Raw genomic sequence first — 24,256 nt, forward strand, 5'->3', positions numbered from 1 at the left:
GAAAAATCGGACAGGAGTTTTGTTTTTGAGGCGTTGCATCTTTGAGGCTGCTCTCTGGGGCCTCGACTCACACTCTTTTTTCATACTAGATAACTCCTCTCTTCATGTTGTTTATTACTCTGAATTGCTGAGGGAAAGAGAGAAGTGATTGAGCATTCAAGCTATATTGGATTATGATTGATATTTGGAAACAGAATCTTTTAATTTTGCTCCCAATCCCCGACATTGAGGTAGTTATGTTTGAATTCCCTCATTTATGCTCTCAGGTCGCCCACAGCAAATTTTGAGAAAGAAGAACCATAACGTATGCATAACGTCGGCTACAAGTGAGAGAAATGGTGTTGAGTGCTTGTTTTGATTGGACGATTCTGTCGCTTTTCGCAACAGACATGTCGCTTTCGCATTGAGATTACCACTCCTCAAGAGCAATTACGAAGAATCATTAGGGAGATTTCTCAAAGTTGGCATTTCTTGGTTGTCATCGTGTTACAAAGAAACCAGAATTCGTTGTACGTTCAACATTGAAAAAGATAACGTTGAAACTATGTGAGTTGCTTGGACATGGATTGTTGTGCACATCATGATTCCAACATGCAAGAAAACCATTACAAGAATTTGCAACCTCTCTCTGTCAGAAGTACTTCGCCACATGGCCTCGATTCATTTGGTAATATTTTCTTGGAAGAGGAAGGAGCGTCCAATTCTCCTCTTTCATTATTTCACAAAATAGAATGCCACTATACCGTGTAGTAACACATGGATGACAACTTTCGAGGCGACATCAACCGCATTCTCTGTGATTTCATGGAGTGGTTGAATTGCAAGCGTGTTGTTGAATTAGCCAGCGGGATCTAAATACCACTTTTGACAAATCGAATATGCGGAAATTCGGTTTTAACCTTTTTGTGACTAGGCCGAGGACAAATTTGTTGCAGATACAACGAAATAAACTGTCCAGTTTTGGCCCTAAAAAGTATGGAGAAAAGAACGAATAAAAAACGACAACAGTTACACCACGCGTGTGTGCTCTCTGTACTTGAGGTTCGTGAATAAGTATATTCATCAAAAGCACCATACACACTCAACATCATCATCATCATTGGTTCTGCTTTTCGTTGGTAGTAGTAGTCATTCAGAGTGTTTTTAACCTCCTCTCATAACACTACACAGTGTACAACAAAGGCTTTTTACTAACCAAAACACGAAGAGAAAATTCATCAACCCTTCTTCCCGATACTGTAGAATTCATTCAACTCTCTCCTGGCCTATAATCAAACCTTCCTACAATGAATCAATCATCAACAGCCACAACAGACCATTCTGAATCTTCACCGTTTCGTAGAGGTTCTGAAAATCAACATGCTCCCAACCACGACAGTATGACTCATAGTAATCACAGTGATAGCAATGAAGACTTGTCTGTATTGGCAGCTAAACAGCAAAAACTCTCAAAACTGTACATGGATAACGTTCCAAGCCATGTTTATCCAGAAGGAACGCTCTACTACAATAGTGCAAGTACTAATTTTCAAGGCGCGGCAAATACTAACACTGCAGGTCCAATCAGAAAACAGAGCACTTCTCCAATACTTACAGCAAGCAACATGCTGGCACCCAATACACAAAACATGCGTATTGCTGCACAGGATGCTGCTTTTGATTCCTTGACAAACGCCCCAAATCAAATGCCCCATCAATCAATGATCAATAATAGGCAGAGTAGTAATAATGGCACCTTGATGTTAAAAAGAAGTTCAAGTCAACAACAGACCAATGAATCGCAGCTGACAGCGTCGACCTCAGCGACTCCTCATCACAACTATTCATCTCCTACTCTACTCTATCCACCACCACCTCCTTCTTCTAGCTCTTCCTCTTCACAGAGTATTCAAAATATGTATTCCAATACAAGTGGTGGTAGTAATAGTGGAAATCCAATGACTTCTTCGACCACAACCCCAACATCATCATCTTCAGCGTACAATCATCATCATGGCTCATCGCCCTACCATCATCACCATCATCATCATCATTCACAACACCATCACGAGATGCCTTCACCTTCAGACCCGTATGAAATGGTACACTCGTCGTCGAGTAGTAGTGAAAAATTGCCGAGTTTGCATTCCCTGATGGAGCCTCCCACTCATCAATCAGCAGCTGATGGTATTGGCGCTAGTAGTAAAAACAATCATTCAATATCTGTAACTAGAGGCAGCAATAGTAGTGCTGGCATGCAACAAGTACCAACTCATCATCATTCACATGTGAGTGGAGGGTCAACTCCTTTTCAACACAACCACTCGCAACATGGTAACACCACCTCGAACCACCACCATCACAACAAGCGTGCACCGTATGCTTCCTCCATGCCACATGCAACCACCACTCAGCCTGTTCCTTACCATGTAGAACCTGTGCATTCCTATGGAAGCAGCAACAACAACAGCAAGGCATCCTCTCATCACATGGACATGTTTGGTCATAGTCCAGGCGTGCCTGTTGCTTCTTCTTCTCATGTACAGCAAAATTATCCCATCCGACATTCACCCTATGGTGAGACAAACTCTCACATGTATCCTCCTGGAGTTGTTGCAGCCTCCTCTTCAAGAAAAGTAAGATCTGGAAGTGGAGCATCGATGGGTGCCAGAGAGAATGAAACATCACAATCGTCATCCTACTTGTTCGATCATCCAGGAAAAGTTAACAATCAAAAGAAGAAGGCAAAAGAAAGTACCGACGACTACAATGAAGACAAGAAAAATTGGAAAAAGAAGAGATTATTCAGCTTGGATGAAGTCACAGATTTAGTGGCCTTCGTTAAGCAAAGATCGGAAAATCAAGAACTAGCACGAGATGTGAATTATGCCATTTTCAAAGAATATGAAAAATTACAAGGTGAAAGAAGAAGAGCCAGTGTCTACAGAAAAAAATATGTTCAATTATTCGAGAGAAATTTAATTGCAAAGGACGGAACCATTGATCCATCGTTATTCCAAGAGTATGACCAAAGATCGTATCCAAAGAATTCAAGCAAGTCGTACGTATCAGAAGATGTACCTACTAAGGAAGAAAGTTCAAAGAGAAAGTACGATGAAGAATCGTTTTCTGACTCTGATGACAGTCTTGACGAAGATAAGAAAGGAGGAACAGAATCTCCTTTGCATCCTTCAACAAGCTACAAACGGCCCAAAGCAGAGAATAACAAGAAATATATGGTCGAAGAGACAACAAATTTTGAGGAATCTGAAAAGGATTCAACACCAACGCGAGCATCCTCGGAAATCCAACAAGATCCAAACATTACCATTTGTGTCTCGTTGAATGGAAGAAACTATTTACACATTCTTGAAAGAGAAACATTCAAAAGCATTGAGCAATTATTTGCACACTTTAAGGAACAATCAAACTCGTCGTTGAGAGGTTTATCAGCCACCTCTTCAGATGAATCCGATCAAGCTCCAACCGATACTATTCAGCTTCAAACCATTGATTATTACGATAACACTTTCCACGAGTGGATTGAGGTTAATTCGCTATCTATTCAGCGAGTGCTAGGAACAAACCCAATAAAACTACGTCTTAATACGGCGTAACATACTCTTAAATGAACATCATTGTACGAAGAATTGAGTCTTGTTGTTAAAATACCTGTGACAACGGCAACTTTGTCCATAAAATTTTCTCACATTGAATTGCTTAACCCAAACTAGCATGTGAATGCACTTTGTGTAACCAAAAACTATTCAAAAAGTGCACGACTCTTTAGAGCTGTTCAACAAAATCTGTGTTACCAAAAATAAATATTAAAAAAATGAGCAAACGTTCACTTGGTTTGAATCAATATCATTCCGAAAGCGATGAGAGTGAGGAAGAAAAAATTAATGATAAAACAATAGACTCTTCGGGAGATGAACAAATGATAGGAAGAAGTGATAAATTAAAGAGAAAGTTGGAAAAGATGCGGAGGATAAAAAACTCAATGACAAAAAAGAGGAAACAAGAAAGCAAACCCGAGCAATCTAGTTCCTCATCCAATGACAATAACATACGCAATAATACAGAAAATAATATACAAATATCTACAGTATCATCCCCTACTTCTCAAACAGAACATTTCAAATCATACATGTTTTTACCGTGTAATTTTAGCGAAAAGATGATCAAGTCTGTTGATGAATTACTCCGAGAAGTACTACATAGAGACCCATATAATTTTCTCACATTTAATTCGTGTAGCTCGAGTGATCCTTTTTTCGTTGGCTATCATGTGAGCCTTTCAAAAACCTTCAATATTGAAAAGAAAAAGGCACAAGAATTTAGAAACAATCTAGAAAAATCATTGAAAGAGAATGTAACACTACCGATCTTTGTATCCTTTAAGAGCATCAGCATGTATTTAGGCTCGAACAATTTGACTCCATCCGATACCAAGCCTACATTTGCGATATACTTGGCATTTGATTTGACTGAAGAAAGCGAGAAACGGATTGAAAATCAAATTTCTAAATCTCTCTGTAAACCCTCCACTAACGGAAAGGCTCTCATGAATGAAAGTGATTTATGGTTTTCGAACAAACATATTTCATTTGCTTGTCGATTTTTCCACGACAAAGAGTCCCAAGTAGCATATTACCGAGAATGTTTGAAACAATTCACGAAAAACACCTCTGACAACTATCCTACACATTTCAAAATTTGTTCTGTTCATACAGCAGCACAACATTTAATTGGAACAAACCTTATTAGTAGTGAGAGCAATAGAATTACTGCTAGCGAAGCCAGAAAAGAAATTCTCTCCCAAGTGCAATGCAAAAACATTGAATTACAGATTGGTGTAAAAACATTTTCCGTTCCTTTGCCCGATGTCAAAGAAGTGTCTCCAACTTCTCCTCCCTCGACACAATTAATCATTTCATTTTCATTCTCTGATGAGTAGTAGATTTATCAGACCAGACGATGCATCTATGAATGTGTGGATGACTCCTCAGTAGACATGTACCATCACCTTTACCAACCAAGAGCAGCAATGGTGACTTCTAGAGCCAATAAAGCATCAATGAAAATTCTACTCAAGCAAAAACTTGCTTGCCAGGGGGTTTCTGCTGTTGGGTTGAAAACCGTTACGACCGTTTGGCGCTCATCAAAATTCAAACACTTCACAAATTAAAAAATGTCAAGAAATCGGCTCGAACAACTTTATGAAGATGAATTTGATGGATTTATTGAATTCGAAGATGAGGATCAAAAACTAGAAATGCTTCGGGAAGAACAGGCATTGCTAGAATATGACGACGATGAGGAGGAAGGAATCCGACAACGACGACCAACACTTTCAAAACATAACAACAAGAAATCCAACAAAAAACGACCATCATCGGGAGTTACATCAACAACTGCTTCCAATTCACAACAACCACAGAACGGTTCTAGAAAAAAGAGCACGACACAAAAGAAGAAACAAGGAGATGAGGGAGAAGAGTCTTCGGGACCAAAACTTCCTCTCAAGTACCGAAGAATTGCCAAATATACAGACAAACAAATGGGGTTTCATGTATTGCATCAATCATTGAGTGAAAACGATGAATTTAATGAGCTCTCACGTACCACTCTGACCTCCTCCAATGAAAAGAGTATTCTCTCAAGACGTCTCAATATTTATTTAGATACCCTTCATGATTGGTGCCGAACCATCTTTCCTGATTTATCGTTTGATGAGGCTCTTGCTTTCATGGAATCTCAATCATTCAGTAATCGTGTACATCAAGCCATGGAATGGGGTCGATCTACATTCAGTTCTCGATACCAGAAAGCTGTGCAAGTGAAGGAACAACGAAAGAGAAAAAGAACTCAGCCAGGCACTTCTTCTAAGGCTTCAACAGGTAGAGCTGCTTCATCCACTACTACTAGTTCCTCAATTTTGGATGAAATGGATGATGAAGCAAGTCATGATCATGATGAAGAAACGAATCCACCATTAGAGGAAGATGGCGACCGCCATCAACAATTAAATCTCAATACGGAGGATGGCAACGAAATACCTGAAGATGACGATGAAATGCACGAAACCAAGGAGAGTAGTTCACCTTACAAACCACATACATACTCCAAAGAAGATGGAGAAGAAGAATTTAGATTTGAGGACTACAATAATGATGACGAAGAGGAGGAAGAGGCCAACAACGAAGAAGCAGAAACTAACCCTGAAGAACCCTCCCCAAAAAAGAAGAAGCCATCCCCTAACGATGACAACAGCGAGGAAGAGAAGGAGCAAGACTCTGAGGTTGTTATCACAACCAAGAAGAAGAGAATAAGAAGACATTCGAAAAAGTCAGCTGTAGAAATCTTTCTTGGAGATTTGTTACCCTCAAATCGACAGGAGACACCAGAGGAGTCTGCATCATCCAGTGCTAATCACTCACTTTCTCAATCACTTATCCCTTCCTCTCCTTCCCTTCTCATCAATGAACAGGAACCTCTTGAAGAAAGTTTAGAGATTTAATTGTTGAATCTCTTTGATGTGATACCTGTATATGATCACTTCGAATTAAATGTTGCATTTCACAGCAATAAGAGGATCTTATTTCGGTCCGTAGTACAGCCAATATGAACTTTGCTACCCAAATTCGAGACCTATCTTTCAAACACTCGACTTCAATTGGCTGATTGATTGGTACTTTACAACGACACGTTGATTGACATGACAAGTATTGTGATGACTGTACCTCCAATCGATTTTTCACACCACCCATCAAAAAAAATCCTGCTTCCCACTTCTTCATTGGTACGTGTGTTGTGAAAGTTTTCATGTTTGAAAGCTTACATCTTGCTTGACAATATGTCTTGACCATCGATGAATTATTATTCTCTATTGTGTGTCATTGGCTGACACACCGAAAACATTTGATGAAAATTTAATGGCACTTGTGTATACTTTGCACGACACGAACAATTCACTCTTTTATGATGTGAAAAATTATTACCACCTCTCCCTTGATTCTCCTCGATTCTTCAAATCATTGGATGGCCACCACCTGGTTCGTCATGATACAATTGTATATATTTTGAATGACCAATATGCTGTGGTGAATCCTTGTTCCAAACGCTCCCAACACACACCATGATTTCTTCTTTTTCAAACTCTCCAACTTTGATCCGTGATCTTTAAAACGACCACAACCATCCACTTTTGATTCACCATACCTATCATACCACATCATGATTCACACCTACTCCAACAATACTCAATCATCACTCTCAGAAAAATGTCCATTGTCAGACAATCACTCTATCGTCACGTCTTTGGTGAACCATACAAGAATGAATTCACATATTTGAACATTCGTCCAAACGTTGGTGCTTGGGATAGTAACTGGCTCGCTGCCAATGCTCTCTTCGTTGCAGTTCCATGGCAAGGAGGTGGTGGTTCAGTCGCTGTTCTCAATCAAAAGAATGTTGGTAAGCAAAGTGCTGACTTGCCTTTGGTTTCAGGTCACACTGGTGCTGTATTGGATTTGAAGTTCCATCCTTTCAATCAATACATTTTGGCTACTGGTTCAGTCGATACCACTGCAAAGATTTGGGTTCTTCCACAAGAAGGTTTGACTCAATCCGTGACTGATGCTCAAGTGTCATTGGAAGGTCACATGAAGAAAGTTGGTTTGTTGGAATTCCACCCAACTGCTAACAACGTCTTGTTGACAGCTGGTCAAGATCACAAAGTTGTTTTATGGGACATTGAAAATGGAAAGGCTCAAGTTGAAATGAAGGATTTATGGAAGGATATTCAAAGTGTTTCATTCAATAAGAATGGTTCTCTCTTTGCTTCTACATCCAAGGATAAGAAGTTGAGAATTATTGATCCACGTAAGGGATCTGTTGCCATGGAAGTTGAAGGACACTCTGGTACTAAGGGATCTCGTGTTCAATGGATTACAAATGGTGACAAGATTTTCACTGTTGGTTTCTCCAAGACCAGTGAAAGACAATACATGTTCTGGGATCCAAGAAATTTGGAAAAACCACTCAACACAACAAATATTGATATGGCTTCTGGTCTCATCATGCCATTCTATGATCCTGATACCAATTTGTTGTTCTTGGCTGGTAAGGGTGATGGTAACATTAGATTCTACGAATTGACTAATGAGGAACCATACATTCACAGTTTGAGTGAATTCAGATCGACTGATCCACAAATGGGTATGGCCATGTTGCCAAAGATTGCTGTGGATACTACATCCAACGAAATTGTGAGATTGTTCAAATTGACTGCTAACCAAATTACTCCAATTTCATTCACAGTTCCAAGAAAATCTGAATTGTTCCAATCGGACATTTATCCAAAGACTGCTTCACCAACTCCATCATTGAGTGCCAGTGATTACTTTAGTGGTCAAGATGCTGAACCAACTTTGGTTTCCATGAATCCTGAGGATAAGGAAATTGATGTTCAACAATTCAAGGACTTTAAGCCAAACGTTGAAGTCAAGGCCAAACCACCAAAGACTGTCTTGCCAAAGGTGGTCTCCAATCCACAAGAATTGCAAAAACAAAACGAGGAATTGAGATCTCGTGTTGAAGCTTTGGAAAAGGAGAATTGGGAATTGAAGCAAGAATTGAAGAAGTATCAATAAATTGTCATCATTGTAGTTTTGTGTTGTATAATATAAGAAGCTTCTTGGATTTCTCTTTTGTACAAGTTTGTGTTGTAATCATGTTGATTTCCCTGTTGGACAAGAAAAAAACGAACTCGGTCATTACAAAAAAAATGTCCTTCTCGTTTAAAACTCCTTCATCATCATCATCGGGACTGTTTCCAAGTGGCACCTCGTCGACCACCAATGCAAACCCCTCTCTCGGATTTACATTTGGTAATACTACCACTACATCATCATCATCATCAACTGGTGCTTTTGGGTTTGGATCTAGTAGCAGCTCTCTGTTCGGATCACCTTTTGGATCAACATCTTCTTCCTCCTCAACAACAATAGGATTTGGACCAACACCCACTTCCTCTTCATTATTCGGATCGTCGTCATCATCATTTTCATTTGGATCCTCTTCTGGTAGAGGAAGAGCAAAGAAGAGCTCCACTCCTTCGAGAAGAAATAAGAGGAAAAAAGAAGAGAGTAATACTTCATGGAAAGGACTTACACAAAAGTGGCATACCTTGCAATTGAGTGGAAATGGAGATAATGCTTCAAAAGACAACATGTCAATTGCTGATAATAACACTTCTTTGGCACATGAAATGATCACTATTGTGTGTAAAAAAGAAAAGAATGATCTTGGAGTATTCATGGATCATTCTGAAGATCGAATTTTTACAATGGATAGAGACATATTATGCACAAGCTCTAAAGTGTTGAAACGAATATTAGATTCATACACAAAGAAAGAAAATGGAAAAGTTAGTGATGCACTTTCATTACAAACAACTTCAGATGAAACCACTCCAACAGCAGCATCTTTGGAGTCTTCCTCTTCAACACCTATCCCAACATTAGATTTTTTACACGTTTCAAGTAACGGTGACAGCTCTACTCCCCAACTTGAGTTTCTTTTACCACCAAATATTGTACTATTTTTGTTAATGACAATGAGCGATATTGTGCTTCCAAGTGACATGGAAAATAATGATTTTAAAATTTTACTTAAGGTAGCAGTAAGATTGGAGTGTAATTCTATCATTCAAAACAGAATTATTAGCGCCACTCCTTGCAATGCAGCCTCATACGACATTTGGCAATTCATTTACAACAAGCAACAAGAATTAGATCCATCCATTGATTATTCAACAATTTATACTTCTCTGTGCAGTGAAATGCTTGGTGTGTTAACTTGTATAATTTCATACAAAATTTACCAAGATTGGAGCGAAGAATTCTTTTTCGTAATACTTCCCTACATTTTAAAAGGAACTGACGAGCTTCAGGCATACACCACCATCAAATTAATATGCGAATGGATTGAACATCAAACTGGCTTTCTTGTTTCTCAGCTCAATACTGGTACAGAGAATACCGACACTCCACATCAACAAAGCGAAACAAGCTCCACTATCGTGACCGATTCCACACCAACAGATCCCGTCTCTGAGAATAACAAAACAGTTGAGCACAGCGAGGAAAAAGTCACAAAACTCAGAAAGTATCTTTATGAATTGGTCAACCTCGATTCCAAAGAAGAAACAACCATCTTTAGAATACCCACTAGCTTCAGCACATTCTTTCTCAAAATTACTGATCCAGAAATTGTCTCTGATAAGTTACTTTTCAAGTTTTACAAATTTCTGTTCACTGCCAATGAATAAACCACCAGTAGGTTTTGTACTTTGTGTTAATTGGGATATAATTTTTCATCAAGAAAAAATACAGCAAACTCAGATCCGAGAAGCGAAAAAACCTTTTGGATTCGATAGTCGTTGTCGTGGATTCATTATCTATATTTTCCGCATCACAAAAGAAGACAAGCAACTGTTTTGAATTATCTGAACAACAAACGTGATTTATCATCGGCTCCGAGGCTGAAAATTCATCAACTCAATCACTAAATAGAACATCAAATATAGAAGAAGAAATTGTATCATCATCATGACTGTAGACTCAAACTTTGTAGGAACACCTACAAAAAAGAAGAGCAAAAAATGGCAACACTCGAACATACCTCCCGAAGATCCCGAAAGCATTAAACTTTTCAATGAATTAACAAAGGACTCTAAAAAAGCCGATTCGATACGAATTGTGAGTCGAGTCAATACGTTATATACATCTCCTTTTGCTTCAGTAAGATCACAGGCCAAGAACAGTGATGACTCTTTTATCGATTTAATTCCCAAAACATCAACTTGTGGAGATTTTCTCAATAGTTGTATTGAAAGATTGGAGAAGGGGATTCCTCTGAGAGAATTGGAAATTAAACAATTATGTATAAGAGCACAGGATGTATTAATGAACGAGAGCAATATTGTGAAAGTGACATCGCCTGTTACTGTAGTTGGGGATATTCATGGCCAATTTTGGGATGTTATTGAAATGTTTAAGATTGGAGGACCTTTACCAAATACTAATTATTTATTTTTGGGTGATTATGTGGATCGAGGGAAACATAGCGTACTTACTATGAGTCTGTTACTTTGCTACAAATTGAAATGGCCTCAAAGGATTACACTACTGAGAGGAAATCACGAAACACGAGGAATATCAAGGACTTATGGTTTTTACAAAGAGTGTATTGAATATTATGGAAGCCCTAACACTTGGAAATATTTCACAGACCTTTTCGACTATTTAACTGTTGCAGCTTTAATTGATGAAAAGATATTTTGTGTACATGGTGGTTTATCACCAGCCATTACGTCACTCGATCAAATAAGAGTATTAGATAGATTTGGGGAGCCTGGTATGGAAGGACCACTCGTAGATCTTCTATGGTCAGACCCAGATCCAGATAGAGATGGTTTTGGATCAAACCATTCCCGAGGAGCTGGCTATTTATTTGGAGGAGATATTGTGAAAAAGTTTCTGCATTTCAATGGAGCTATTCACATGTGTCGAGCACATCAGTTGTGTGACGCTGGTTACAGATTGCTATTTGACGACCAACTTAGCACGGTGTGGAGTGCTCCAAATTATTGTTATAGGTGTGGAAACAAGGCCTCTGTTCTGGAAATCGATCAAGAGTTGAACATGTTTTTCAATATCTTTGAGGACGCACCCGAGGAGGTAAGTATTGTTATTGTTGAGTTGTGGAATGTTCATCATATTTCAACAACGCAGGCAAGAGAAAATTGTGTGGATAAGAATTTACATGGCAGTGTCATGAAGATGATAAAACCTAGAACCGGCGATTTTCAAGCAATGACCACTATTAATGGAAGCGACGAAATGACAGGATTTGATATTTCGCATTATTTCCTTTAACATCAAATGTTTCTAGATGTACAATAAATTACTTCCATTATGTTAGCTTGTTATTGGGTTAATATTTACACACAAAATGCTTCACAATGACATCGTTAGAAAGGTGGAGTACTTGAGGATGACGATGAAGGTTGTGACATTAGTGAAGTTAACTGTCTTTCCACGTCCAAAAGTTCTTGTCGCCTTGCATTGAGCTTGCCTTCCAAATTTGTGAGCATAGCTTGCGCTCTTCCTCTTTGAATTTCATTCTTGGATTTTTCTAAATTTTCTGTAGCGACAGAGACTTGGTTTTGGATTGTTTGAATATCTTTTTCAGCACTATTTTTAAGTTGTAAAAGACTTTGGTATTGCGGCGTTTGGGTAACATCAATTTGTTGAGGGACTGTTGCTGATACTTCCTCAAACATATTTTCATCGTCTTCCGACTCAGATTCAGAGTCTGAACTTGTTTCGTCCTCTTCCACAGGAGGCTTGTTTGCTTGAATTGGCTGGACAGGTTTTGCTTCTATTGGACCTAATGATTGTTTGCTCATTGATGTGCTGTTCGACACATGTGACTCCTCTCCTTCAGAGGGTGTTTCGTCTTGCATCATGTCGCTAGTGGAAACGGGCTTTGGTAAAGTAGGTGGAGCACTGAATACGAATGGTTGATTTGGAGTTGTGACAGCCTGACTGATTGGTGTGGACATGGACGAAGGAGCACTCGTCACACTCATACTATCGTCATTCATGATTGGTTGTGAAGGTGCTGAGCTTAGTTTAGATTGATCTCCTGTAGAGACTGTTGAAATAGCATCATCTGGTTTCTTATTAGCACTCACTTCATCGAACATATCTGACTCGTCCGATTCTTCCTCTGAATCGCTAGCTTCAGAATCAGAGGATGATGTGCTCATTTCTTCTTCCATAGCAGCCAATCGCTCTTGCTCAGAAGCGTATTCAATAAATTCAATTTTCACTTTTGTTGGATCCTCTTCTTCCAACATTTGAATATACTTTTCTTTCAGTTTTTTGATATCTTTTCTGGTTATGTCTATTTTTTGAGCGTTCCAATGACGAAGTACACGTGCAAGAGATGGAGAAATACCATCTTCCATTAAATAACTTGTCATTAAGTCCTTAGCTTTTCTCTTCTTTGGGTCATGATGATGGTGAGATTTTTGCATGTAAAACCTGGTTCTTTTCTGTCTGAATTTTTGGAATTCCGATTCTAAATCCTGAGGTTTTTGTACAACGATCATTTGACTAACATCTCCACATTTGTAATATGTTTGACAATCTACCGATTTGTATGCTTCTATATGTGTTGGAAGATCAACGAGCGTACAAGGTAAAATTTGCTTTTCAAATTGAAACCTTCCTCTCCTGTTCTTATCGATTCCGTACTCAATATCGCTCAAGTATCCGTTCTCATCATTATCCCGTTTATGTATTTTCTTATCTTCCTCAGTCATACGGGCACTCTGGAGAAATTGTAGAATATCAACATCATCTCCGAATTTAATGCTCATGTTAAGATCAATCCTATGATTTTTATCGGAAGATTTGCTGTCTTTTGACTCCTTTCTCAATCTTTGCCTAATCTTTTCAGCAATATCCTCCGGTACTCTAAGAATAAATTGTTTTTCTTCAAAATCATCATCTTCATCTTTCAAGGAATTAATATCAACTCCCAATGATGCGGCTGTTGTTGCAACATCTGTTGCTGTTGATTTGTTTGATTTGTTAGATTTTGACTTGGATGATTTTTCCGAAGCTTTTTCCTTTGAAGAAGATTCCGCCTTCTTTTTAGATGAGGACGATGATGAAGATTTCTTTTTGGATGATGATGGTTCCTTCTTCTCTTTCGATGAGGAAGACTTTTTCTCACTGGGCATTTTTTTTTGAAAACAAACAATCAAAAATAGGTTAAAGCAGACTTTATTGAAATGTTGTCGTGGTAAATTCAATGTTCAAGTGTTTCAAACTTGAGGGATCAATATGAATGAACGTACCTTACTTTCAACATCCCACATCTCTAAAAGATATTCTGTTCAGACCATTTCGCATTAACAAAAAAAATATTCATGAAACGAGACCGCTTTCAGGCCGAATTACATGATTTCAGCAATGCCGACGGAAAGAATAATGAATTTCAAAAGATCAAGAAAACAACAAACGAAACAAACAGTTGTGGAGGCCGTACTTGTGTTTCAATTATTTTAATAAATCTTAGAGATGATGATAGTAATTGTGCTCGTTGGTTGAGAAGAAAATTTCAACTGCAACAACTCGGAAAGATCAAATGGTTGGAAAACAGAGAAAAACAATTGAATATTTATACAGAGTGTATTTCCTTTTTTCCTATTGAATTCATGAATGATAAATCCTTTGTATTAGATTATCTCAACAAGTACAAGGATGGACTACAGTACGCCTCTGATGCTTTAAAAGAAGACAAATCATTTGTGTTACAAGCTCTTCAATACTGCCACTCACTAAGTTTTGGGAGACATATATTTGATGACGACTTTATAAGAGAGGCAGTTCAATATTCAATAAGACCTCTAACATTTGCATCACGTGAATTGAAATCAGACAGAGATTTTATGGTGTCAATTGTAAAACAAAATGGGCTAGCACTGGAATACGCTCATTCTACGTTATTGAACGACAGAGAGCTAGTTATAGAGGCAGTGAAATCGTGTGGGGAGGCGCTTTGTCATGCCCCTGACGACTTGAAAAAGGATAGAGAGCTTGTAATTGAAGCTATCAAGCAAGATGGTTCTGCATTGAGATATGCGTCAAACGAGTTAAAAAAGGACAGAGACTTTCTACTACAAGCTGTGAAACTAAATGGTAAAGCGCTGTTGGATGCGGGATATTATTACTTGTATAACGACAAAGAACTTGTGATGGAAGCCATGAACACTTTTCCAAATATTATCCGGGAGGTAACAAAAGGTGGCACAGTAATGAACGATCTAGAATTTCTGATGAAAGCAGCAACATATGATGCATCTGTGTTACGTTTGTTACCGAATGAAATGAAAGGAGACCGCGAGTTTGTGCTGTCTCTCGTGAAAAAGCAAGGATGCGTGCTGCAGTATGCGAGTGAAGAACTGACGAAAGACAGAGAGATTGTCTTTGAAGCCGTTAAACAAGATGGTGATGCGCTTGAATATGCATGTAATGAGTTTAGAAATGACAAGGAAATTGTCATGGAAGCAGTCAGTAAATGTGGCCATGCAATTCATTATGTCTCACACGAATTGAAAAATGATAGAGAAATATTATTAACCGCTATTCATCAAGATGGTAGAGCTTTACAATTTGCACCTCCTGAGATGAAGATTGACAAGGAACTTTTGCTTCCAATAGTGAAGAAATATCCCTATGCCATACGATTTGTACCACATGAGGCAAAGTGTTATAGGGAGCTTGCTTTAGAAGCATTGAGCCAAAATGGAGCAGCACTGTATCTTATTGAAAGCGATTTGCTTTCACAGGATAAAGAATTGCTGTTGGAAGCGTTCAAACGAAACCATGAAGCACTTAATCATTGCATGGACATGAACGACGATAAAGAATTTATGTTGGAGGCAGTTAAAATACATCCTGTGGCCTTAGCATATGCAGACGACGATTTAACTCAAGACACTGAATTTATGTTAGAATGTACAGAACAAAACGGGTTTGCCTTGTATTTTGCTCCTGAAGAAATGCAACTAGATGCAGAACTTGTGGAGAAGGTAGTGAAACAAAATGGTTATGCTCGAAAGTATTGCAACGCGCTTTACCAATTGCGAATTGAATCATGTTACTTTGGGTGCTACATTCCTAATAGATAAGGGCAAGGGGAGTAGTTAACTTTTCATGAAAATACATTTAATTTATTCGTTTGTGATCGGGGAAAGGACAGCAATGTCACACAATGCACCTCTAGTAGCGATCTCTTTCAACTTTAAAAAGAATTGCATGTCTGCCTTTTTGATGTTGATACGTTTTCTATAAACAAATGCATGCCATGGTCCCAAGCTTATCAATGATTTTCACAAATTAGGTCATTATTTCAAGAACTTCGGCTGGATCAATACCTACCTCACCTCTTGATCCGGATACTCTTTTTTCATTACCCAAATCTTGTTGTACTTGCGAAACTTTGGATCAATATTGGTCTGCGATTTGAATGCAGTGACAACTTCACCAAAGAAAATTATTTCACCGTTTTCACTAACTAAACACGTGCAAATAGAACCACAACATAATGATCGAACAGGGAATGCATCAGTATTGATTTCAACGAATGAGTCTTGATCGGTTCCGGAGGTATTCGGGATTTGCCCATAATTATTGAGGCCTCTTATGAACACCCGTCCGTTTTGTAGCAAAACAGCCACATGTGCAAAACCAGTTGAAACTTGAACTACAGGAGCATCTTTCTCAAAAGGTGACTTTACATATACCATACGTTGTATTGGATATGAAATAAATCCGTAAGCATCGAATGAAGAAGTTTTTCTAATATAAAACTTGTTATTTTCTAAAACAAAAATGAATAAATCCCTGCAATATGAGGTCATGAATTTGATTTTTGAGGTTTCACATGGAACTTCAAAGGTTGTCTCTGTTTGTGTACTACATTGATAAACAACAATTTGAGTTGGATCATGTGTTGTGTTAAGTAAAAAATAGGGAGACATTATACCTGCTCCGATAGCAATCAGTTCACGTGGTCCATGAATTTTGAATGGCTTCATCGTGAAAGAATCGACATCATAAACATAAAATCTCTCATCCATCATTTCAAAAAGGACGTGACTGCGATTGTTGCAAACCACTCGTTTCATCTCCTTTGACGTTCCAATTGGTACATCCAAATTCAGATCATACATTCCTTGAAACAATTCATGAAAAGTCACTTTACGGAGATATTGTAAGTTATTTGAAATGGAAAGAAAGAATTTTGATTCTTCTCCCATCAAGAATATTAAACTATATGTAACCTGCTCTCCTCCACTGCAAATAAATGAAAATTTTAAAGGCAAATCGTCATGCTTTTTCTCGACTGTAAAAATAACATTCTCATTTCGGGATAGGCTGGAAGGCTTGTACAATAATTTCAAAAAACAATCACCATCCTTGTCTTGTTCAAACCGACAACCAGCAGTCGCTTTTCTACCACAATACCACACGGATTCATCCTCATGATCGTTGTGTGGGTTCATTTTTTTGTAAAAACATTTTTCGTCGTCCCATCAACCACAACCCCAAGAGAGGGATTAAGAGTAAGGCCCTAAATGCATATAGTTAAATGGTTGAATGACATGACCACCATATCTTTATTGACGAACCAGTTGATTCAACCCAGAAATAATTTCATCAACAGTATCAACAAACACAAAGCTATTATGATTTTGAAGAATTTTACCATGAGATTTCACATTAAAATGACTTACGCTTTCAATAAATCTGAATGGACTTTCAATTCATCTCCAATGAAATTGATAATCTTTTCCCAAGGATCTTTTGAAATAATTATTAATTTCACAATCATTCATGAACGGTTGATGAAACCTACCTCTAAAAACAAAAATTTTACGCACTGGCTCAACACTCGCAGGGAATACAGAATTAATATAATATAAATTCCACACAATTAATAATTCAGCTGCAGTTCCAAGACTACCAGGTAACACCACAAAGTAATTTCCTGAATCTGTTAATCCTTTAATTCGTTCATGTAAATTGTCAGCATCGACAGTTGTTCTTAAATATTTGTTTCCTTGTTCATGTCTTTTGTAGAAAGTCTTGCTACTAATGACTCCTTTGATATCAATATTTGGATGTTGTGACGCGCCTAGATAACAGTTCATCACGAACACGGTTATTAATGAATTTGTAAATCAAATACTTGCCTTTCGAAACAGCTTCCATGGTTCCTCCATATCTGTTTTTATCAGTCATGTATTATTTGAAAAATTTTTGGATCACAAAATCATTTTAGAATCGTGCCAGCGTGTGAAAAATTGTTATCATCGAAATCATAACAAAAATCAAAATTATTGGTTCTCACTTGTATGATGATACGAACCCACCACTACAAATCGAATATCCACATTGAGCTAGTTTATCTCCGAGCTCAACACTCAAATTCCACAAAGGTTCTCCTTCCTTGGGTGCAGAAGCTCCGAATACAACAACATGACTCGTGAGTGGTGGTGATTGAGAAGACATTTTTTTTTGTGTTTTTTCACGACACCCAAAGATAAAATTTTCACTTGTTTATCATCTTCGAGAGAAAACAGATCAACCAGACTAGTTGTTGGAGATTGAACCGCCAGGCACTTGATGACGACGTCCATACATTGGATATGAGTTGAAGTGGTACTCACAGGTTCCATTGGTGGAATGTATACAATTTCTTGATTATCCTGTCTGAATCACTTCTTGCCCTTAAGAAGAATCTCAAGAATGTGGATGTTTTTATGGTCGTTGGTTGACCCTGATGGTGCGAAGATCTACAACCCTCGAGGTCACTTGGAACCAACGAGATCTCTATGAATCCTCAAACTCATCAAGATCTCGTCAAAATTCCATGTTTTGAATGTCAATAATGTCAAATTCCAAACCAACTTTCCCTTGGAGTGGTTGAAAATTTGGAAAGAATTTCATCATCCGACCACCTCATGCATGCGCACGACACTGTGTTGAAAGCTATTTCTGAAAACTGATACAAGGACGCAGTAATTCATCGCGACATTATTTATCCTTGATGGAGTGAATTAAAGAGATATAAATTCCAGTAACGTTTTCAATTCACAAAACAAAAAATCAACAAACAAATTATTGTTATTAATAACCTTTCCAAAACGTAAATGTCTCAACCATCTGCCAACAACAACAATAACGAAAATACCTATTCCAAAGTGTTTCTTGTAGGAGCGACTGGAATCGTAGGTCAACATGTTACCAAAGCTTTATTGAAACATCATCCTCATACTCAGGTCAAACTATTGATTCGTAAAGAAAGTGAACAAAAAGCTTCTGAATTGAAACAATTAGGAGCAGAACTTGTGTTTGGTGATCTCACGACCTTAACTACACAAGAATTGGACCATGTGTTGGATGGTTCAGAAGTCATTGTGAGTGCCTTGTCTGGAGATTCAACCGTCTTACACGAAGCTCAACTCAAATTATTGCAATCAGCTCAACGTGTGAAAAGTGTCAAGAAATTCCTTCCATCCGCATTTGGTGTCGATCATGACTCTCTCCAATATGGTGTTTTTATTTCGAATGATATCAAGAAAAAGTTTGCTGAATTGGTTGTGAATAGTGGTTGGGAATATGTCTTTGTGAATACGTACATGTTTTATTCATATGCTGCTCTTCCAAATTTCTTATTTGAATATCATCCTGAGACAAAAATTGTGAAATACGATGGCGAAAGGAATACTCCCATTCCAATGACTGATTTGGAAGATGTTGGAAAGTTCACTGCTCTCGCTGCTCTTCGAAAGGATATTAAGAATCAAAGTGTGAATGTCAAAGGAGATGTCAAGACTCTTTCAGAAATTGCAAAACTCTTGCATGGAAATGACATTCAATTTGAAAAGGGTCTTGATCTTGATGCATTGAAACAAGACATTGAGAGAAAATTGAAGAGTGGTATTCAACAACCTCAAGATTTCTTTACAATTTTGGTGTTGCAATTGAGATGGATTTTTGCAACTGGAATTGCAACTCCTCAAAAGTATGATAATTTGGAATTGTTTAAAAACGTTCAACCAAAGAGTTTTGAAGAATTTGTAGCAACACTCTCAAAACAACATTAATTTCGTGTATATTGGACGAGGAGAAACGAAAGGATCTTGTGTTGACAATCATGTACATATTTGGAAAATAAATGAATCATGAAAATGTACTCACTCTCTCATTCGTTATTGTTCTTTCTTTCAATGTCCACAACTCCTTCATGGAAGGACATGGATGCAAGGTTTGAAAGTTTGATACAAATTTCATTAAAATCTGGTCGTTCTCTATCATTGCCATTCCAACATTGTTTCATGAGATTTAAATATTCTCGAGTCATGTCACACAGTACTTGTACAGAGAATGTTTCTTTGTTGTTGACATCATTGCTATAATTGGGAAGAATGAATTCTGTGACCCATTCCTTCATTTCATCATCATTGTTAAATGGTAAGATGGGACGTTCTCCATTCATGACTCTGAACAAAATATTTACAGCTGAAGTTGCAGTTTTCTCAATACTTTCCTTTTCTTCCACGTGTCGTTGTCTATATTTGTGAAGTTTTTCAGAATGAGCATTTAAATAAGGATTTTCCTCAAAGAATAATTCCCACATGATGATTGCAAAACTATAAATATCAACTTTGTGATTGTAACTGGATTTTCCCTCAATCATTTCCTTTGGATTTGATATATGAAATTTTCATCATACAGGGTGTTCATTAGGTCAAGAATTATTTGACAGGTAGAAAATGAAAAATTTCACAGCCATAAAAGTGTTAGAGAACACACTTGGTGTGAACATTTCACACATTCCACACATTCAACACTTACATTGGCCATATAAAAGAGAGTTCCAATATTTGTTGTGGCACTATTGGTATCACTCACAGTCTTGCTTAATCCAAAATCACAAATTTTAGCAACGTATTGATCTAACAAAATATTTCCAGGTTTTAAATCTCGATGAATAATTGCACGAGGTTTCAATGAGTGTAAATAATTCATTCCCTTTGCAACTCCAAGTAATATATCAATTTTCTGATGCAATGTAATTCTCTCAGTTCCTAATTTGATGTTATAAATCAACTTGTCGAGACTTCCTTTTTCTAAATATTCAACAACCATATACTTTTTAGATCCAGCAATAATGACACCAAAGAATTGAACAATATTTGGATGACGAATACTTCCCAAAAGTGATGCTTCCCTTTCAAATTCATCATCTTCGTGAGCACTCAACTCGCTTTCTTCATCGTATTTGAGAGATTTTAAGGCAACCTTAGTTCCATTCCAATTTGCAAGATACACTGTTCCATTCGCTCCTTCAGCGATTCTTTTAACAATCTCAATCTCATCAATTGAAATCATCCATGAATAGACCTTCTTTTGAGATTTCTTTTTGGACTTGGAACTCGTGTTCGAAGTCTTTGAACGTGTTCCATAAGAATTCACACTTGTAAGTAGAGGAGTATTTTCTTTCATTCTTTCATTACTCGATTTGGTTTGTGAAGTAATAGTCATTGCATTCTCGATTTCTTCGTCACTTTCATCTTCCTCATCATTGTTCGATAAGAGAATACTCTTTTCTGCATTTTCCTTACGTTCCAATCTTTTCAATTTTCTCACAATATTTCTCACCAATCGAAATATCAAATAGAGACATGCCAACATCACAGAGAAGATCAAAATTGAAGCCAAACAAGTCATGGCAATAAGCAAGTCATAGGATGTATAGACAATATTTGTGCATACATAGATTTTCTCGATAGATTCCTGTAACGTGAGTTCTTTTCCATCAGGACATGGAAGTACATGAATATCTATACCAATGGGATAGGAGTAAGTCTTCTTTTCAACAACACTATCAGTGTGAATCGAGATACTTGCTTGAACAGTTCCAAACTGAGGTTGTTTAAGGAATACGGATAGAGATCGTAATACAAGCGTCGTATTAATATCAGGAAAATAGTCGCTGTCCACATTTAGAAGGGCTTGCTTGGAATATTGTGAGTTCAAAGTACATGTAATGTGTTCCTCCAAAAACTTTACATGTTCTGTATTCTCCCTATTTGTCCACACTACGAGCTGTACTTGTGGAATGACTTGTCCAGGATAGACATAAAGTTGAGGTGTTTCCTGACGAGTAAATTTAGAAATGTTTTGAGGAGTGTAGTGAATCCAAACTTGATAACCAAACATGTCCAACATCTTTGCTGTATTGCTTCCGTATGCATACGCCATATTTCCATTCTGTGTGAAATTACTAATGTAATCATCGTTGGAACGTTCAGAATATAAACATCCACCAGCATACGAAGCACTATTATTTTCACATAAAACATGATCAATATTTAGCATGTAATAGTCATAGATAAAAAAGGCACCTCCTTTTGAGAATGCATAATTATTCACGAGTTTCACGTTTTGCATGTTTAAATCTTCGGTCACTACAAAAAAAAGTCCTCCTCCGTTGGTTGCTGTATTGTTATCAAACAGTGAATTCTTAATGTCTACGGCATAAGATTCAACATAGAGAGCTCCTCCATTGCATGTTGCACCCAGCTGGCCCTTAAAATAATTATCTTTGAAAATCGATCCAAGAATGAGGACATTTGTATTTCCAAAGAACTTCATCATTTTTGCGCTCACACAAGGACTTCTATTATTCTTAAAAACTGTATCAATGATATTCACTGTAATTAAATTATCAAATAAAAACAATGGAACACGATTGAATTCGAAAAGATTCGAATGTAGTGACACTAATGAGCTTCCCATAATGTTAATTAAAAACTGGTTTTCATCCGTGTTGGTGTCCAAATTCACAAATTCACAATTCTCGAAAGAGAGGTACGTAATAGCATTCAATATCATGTAAAATTGTACATCTCTCGCTTTAACTCTTCGTAGTTGTGAACTCGAAGAAAACAATAGCTCAATATCGATTTTCTTTCCAAAAGTCACGTCTTCCAATAAAATAGATGAAAATTCAAAGACGGAAATTTTAGAATCTCGTAATTGAGAAGCTCTGATCACGAAAAAAAGATTATCTTGAGCAACTCCTGAGGTTGTAGGCGAGGAAAAGCTGAATCTTTCCAATATGGAAGTTGTGATCGACACATTTGCACGGATCGCAGCTGATAATTCACTATCTTGCACACTCGAGTCCTCTAATGAAACGAATCTTCCATTTTTCAAAACAAATTTTGAACTTGAGACGTGACAGGACTCAATCCTCAATTCCCTCTCCACTTCTGAATTGGTTGGGTTGAAATCGTAGGATTGATCTGATAACACAATATTTGACATGTTCACATTTGAAAATATTAATTTGTCGATACGAGTCAATTGCAATCGAAAAGCAATGAAATTCAATTGAGTCATTTGAAAATATAATTTCCGAATGGACACACTTCTAAAAAGAGGTTCTGTTGCACAATTCAACACAATGACTTCGGAAGCATTGTACGATGTGATTCGTAATTCATGAATTTGAGTTAAATTTGTTGACATGACTCCTTCATGCTGCTGTTGTTGTACATTGCATTGATCCGTTCCATAATTCAAACTTCCATTTTGTGTTCTCAACAATACAAATTGTGCAGAAATATTTTCACTCTTGAAACTTGTCAAATTTAAAAGCACTTGAATGGCTTCGGAAATGGACCTACAGGGTTGTGAAATGCTGGTACAATTATTGTTGTTCTGGTTGTTGTTGTTGACATTATTCGTCATTGCTAGTGAAGTGGAGAGTGATTTTGAGGATGAATTTGATGGAAGTGGCTGAATGAAGAGTGTGATGGTTTGGGTGAGTGAAGTGTCAACAACACGACTTGCAGCAATGAGAGGACTTGAACTCGTTGTGATCGACGACCACACGATCAAGCAGAAAAATAGTGAGACGAATCTCCATTGTGACAAACAACTCGTGTGTGAAATCATGATTTTTTTTCGAGGGAGAACTTTTCTGCTCGCTCCAATCTCGGACCGAAGGTTGCGATTGAGGAGTAAAAATCGAATTTGGCAACTGGTAAAGGGGCATGTGAACACGAAACAGAACTTGTTGCTCCTTCGAAATTTATTAATAATTTTCGTTTTGAACTAACTTCAACTTTGACAACGAATGTTGAGAAATGCTGACTTCTTGATGTTGTGTCGTTGAAGTGTTATTGAAACAGAACCACATTGCTTTGTCTTGTAATCTGGTCAAATAAAAGGAGAGATTTTGATGTCGACTAAATTCTTCTATAACATTAAAAAGATTTTCGTAAACTTCAAAGTCAGTAGTAGGTGTTTGTTTTTCAAGTAATTCACTACGTAATGCCTTGATATGATTGTCAAGAAGTTTTCGGTGTTTGAGGTGATCTTTCACTCTAAAATAAATAGAACACATCTTCACGTGTATGATTAGTTTTCCATTTTCTCATCTTTCTTGCTAATTTTTGACATATCCCTCTTCACCCAGACTCACAGAAGAAAAGGTTCAACAACATGGAGGTTCTTATGAAAATGATGAAAGTTATTGGTGATTGTCTTTCTGACTACTCATTACTCGTTGACCATTTGAGAAAGATGCCTGAGAAAGAAAGAGAAGCACA

The 24,256-nt window shown here is 37.5% G+C and overlaps 12 protein-coding genes across 12 annotated transcripts; 8 read left to right on the forward strand and 4 right to left on the reverse strand.

Moving 5' to 3' along the window:
* Nucleotides 1-1,286: 1,286 nt before the first annotated feature.
* Nucleotides 1,287-3,596, forward strand: C9374_006655 (uncharacterized protein; the record flags this gene model as incomplete). Its single annotated transcript, XM_044696539.1, has 1 exon — nucleotides 1,287-3,596. The coding sequence occupies one exon, from the start codon at nucleotides 1,287-1,289 to the stop codon at nucleotides 3,594-3,596; it is 2,310 nt and encodes a 769-aa protein (XP_044546800.1).
* A 218-nt stretch (nucleotides 3,597-3,814) lies between these two features.
* Nucleotides 3,815-4,939, forward strand: C9374_006656 (uncharacterized protein; the record flags this gene model as incomplete). Its single annotated transcript, XM_044696540.1, has 1 exon — nucleotides 3,815-4,939. One exon carries the CDS (start codon nucleotides 3,815-3,817, stop codon nucleotides 4,937-4,939), a length of 1,125 nt encoding a protein of 374 aa, XP_044546801.1.
* Nucleotides 4,940-5,173: 234 nt separating this feature from the next.
* C9374_006657 (uncharacterized protein) lies at nucleotides 5,174-6,502 on the forward strand (the record flags this gene model as incomplete). The annotated part of the gene is made up of 1 exon (XM_044696541.1): nucleotides 5,174-6,502. The coding sequence occupies one exon, from the start codon at nucleotides 5,174-5,176 to the stop codon at nucleotides 6,500-6,502; it is 1,329 nt and encodes a 442-aa protein (XP_044546802.1).
* Nucleotides 6,503-7,265: 763 nt separating this feature from the next.
* C9374_006658 (uncharacterized protein) lies at nucleotides 7,266-8,636 on the forward strand (the record flags this gene model as incomplete). Its single annotated transcript, XM_044696542.1, has 1 exon — nucleotides 7,266-8,636. The coding sequence occupies one exon, from the start codon at nucleotides 7,266-7,268 to the stop codon at nucleotides 8,634-8,636; it is 1,371 nt and encodes a 456-aa protein (XP_044546803.1).
* Nucleotides 8,637-8,770: 134 nt separating this feature from the next.
* On the forward strand, nucleotides 8,771-10,315 carry C9374_006659 (uncharacterized protein; the record flags this gene model as incomplete). The annotated part of the gene is made up of 1 exon (XM_044696543.1): nucleotides 8,771-10,315. The coding sequence occupies one exon, from the start codon at nucleotides 8,771-8,773 to the stop codon at nucleotides 10,313-10,315; it is 1,545 nt and encodes a 514-aa protein (XP_044546804.1).
* Nucleotides 10,316-10,595: 280 nt separating this feature from the next.
* C9374_006660 (uncharacterized protein) lies at nucleotides 10,596-11,924 on the forward strand (the record flags this gene model as incomplete). Its single annotated transcript, XM_044696545.1, has 2 exons — nucleotides 10,596-11,726; nucleotides 11,781-11,924. The coding sequence occupies 2 exons, from the start codon at nucleotides 10,596-10,598 to the stop codon at nucleotides 11,922-11,924; spliced, it is 1,275 nt and encodes a 424-aa protein (XP_044546805.1).
* A 95-nt stretch (nucleotides 11,925-12,019) lies between these two features.
* On the reverse strand, nucleotides 12,020-13,801 carry C9374_006661 (uncharacterized protein; the record flags this gene model as incomplete). Its single annotated transcript, XM_044696546.1, has 1 exon — nucleotides 12,020-13,801. The coding sequence occupies one exon, from the start codon at nucleotides 13,799-13,801 to the stop codon at nucleotides 12,020-12,022; it is 1,782 nt and encodes a 593-aa protein (XP_044546806.1).
* Nucleotides 13,802-13,990: 189 nt separating this feature from the next.
* Nucleotides 13,991-15,754, forward strand: C9374_006662 (uncharacterized protein; the record flags this gene model as incomplete). Its single annotated transcript, XM_044696547.1, has 1 exon — nucleotides 13,991-15,754. One exon carries the CDS (start codon nucleotides 13,991-13,993, stop codon nucleotides 15,752-15,754), a length of 1,764 nt encoding a protein of 587 aa, XP_044546807.1.
* A 42-nt stretch (nucleotides 15,755-15,796) lies between these two features.
* Nucleotides 15,797-17,131, reverse strand: C9374_006663 (uncharacterized protein; the record flags this gene model as incomplete). Its single annotated transcript, XM_044696548.1, has 2 exons — nucleotides 15,797-15,941; nucleotides 16,005-17,131. 2 exons carry the CDS (start codon nucleotides 17,129-17,131, stop codon nucleotides 15,797-15,799), a joined length of 1,272 nt encoding a protein of 423 aa, XP_044546808.1.
* A 114-nt stretch (nucleotides 17,132-17,245) lies between these two features.
* C9374_006664 (uncharacterized protein) lies at nucleotides 17,246-18,140 on the reverse strand (the record flags this gene model as incomplete). The annotated part of the gene is made up of 5 exons (XM_044696549.1): nucleotides 17,246-17,309; nucleotides 17,363-17,429; nucleotides 17,485-17,763; nucleotides 17,822-17,853; nucleotides 17,998-18,140. The coding sequence occupies 5 exons, from the start codon at nucleotides 18,138-18,140 to the stop codon at nucleotides 17,246-17,248; spliced, it is 585 nt and encodes a 194-aa protein (XP_044546809.1).
* Nucleotides 18,141-18,781: 641 nt separating this feature from the next.
* Nucleotides 18,782-19,738, forward strand: C9374_006665 (uncharacterized protein; the record flags this gene model as incomplete). The annotated part of the gene is made up of 1 exon (XM_044696550.1): nucleotides 18,782-19,738. One exon carries the CDS (start codon nucleotides 18,782-18,784, stop codon nucleotides 19,736-19,738), a length of 957 nt encoding a protein of 318 aa, XP_044546810.1.
* Nucleotides 19,739-19,836: 98 nt separating this feature from the next.
* Nucleotides 19,837-23,600, reverse strand: C9374_006666 (uncharacterized protein; the record flags this gene model as incomplete). The annotated part of the gene is made up of 2 exons (XM_044696551.1): nucleotides 19,837-20,334; nucleotides 20,490-23,600. 2 exons carry the CDS (start codon nucleotides 23,598-23,600, stop codon nucleotides 19,837-19,839), a joined length of 3,609 nt encoding a protein of 1,202 aa, XP_044546811.1.
* Nucleotides 23,601-24,256: the final 656 nt, after the last annotated feature.

The sequence above is a fragment of the Naegleria lovaniensis genome, assembly GCF_003324165.1.
Source record: "Naegleria lovaniensis strain ATCC 30569 chromosome Unknown tig028, whole genome shotgun sequence".
Lineage (NCBI taxonomy): Eukaryota > Heterolobosea > Eutetramitea > Acrasida > Naegleriidae > Naegleria > Naegleria lovaniensis.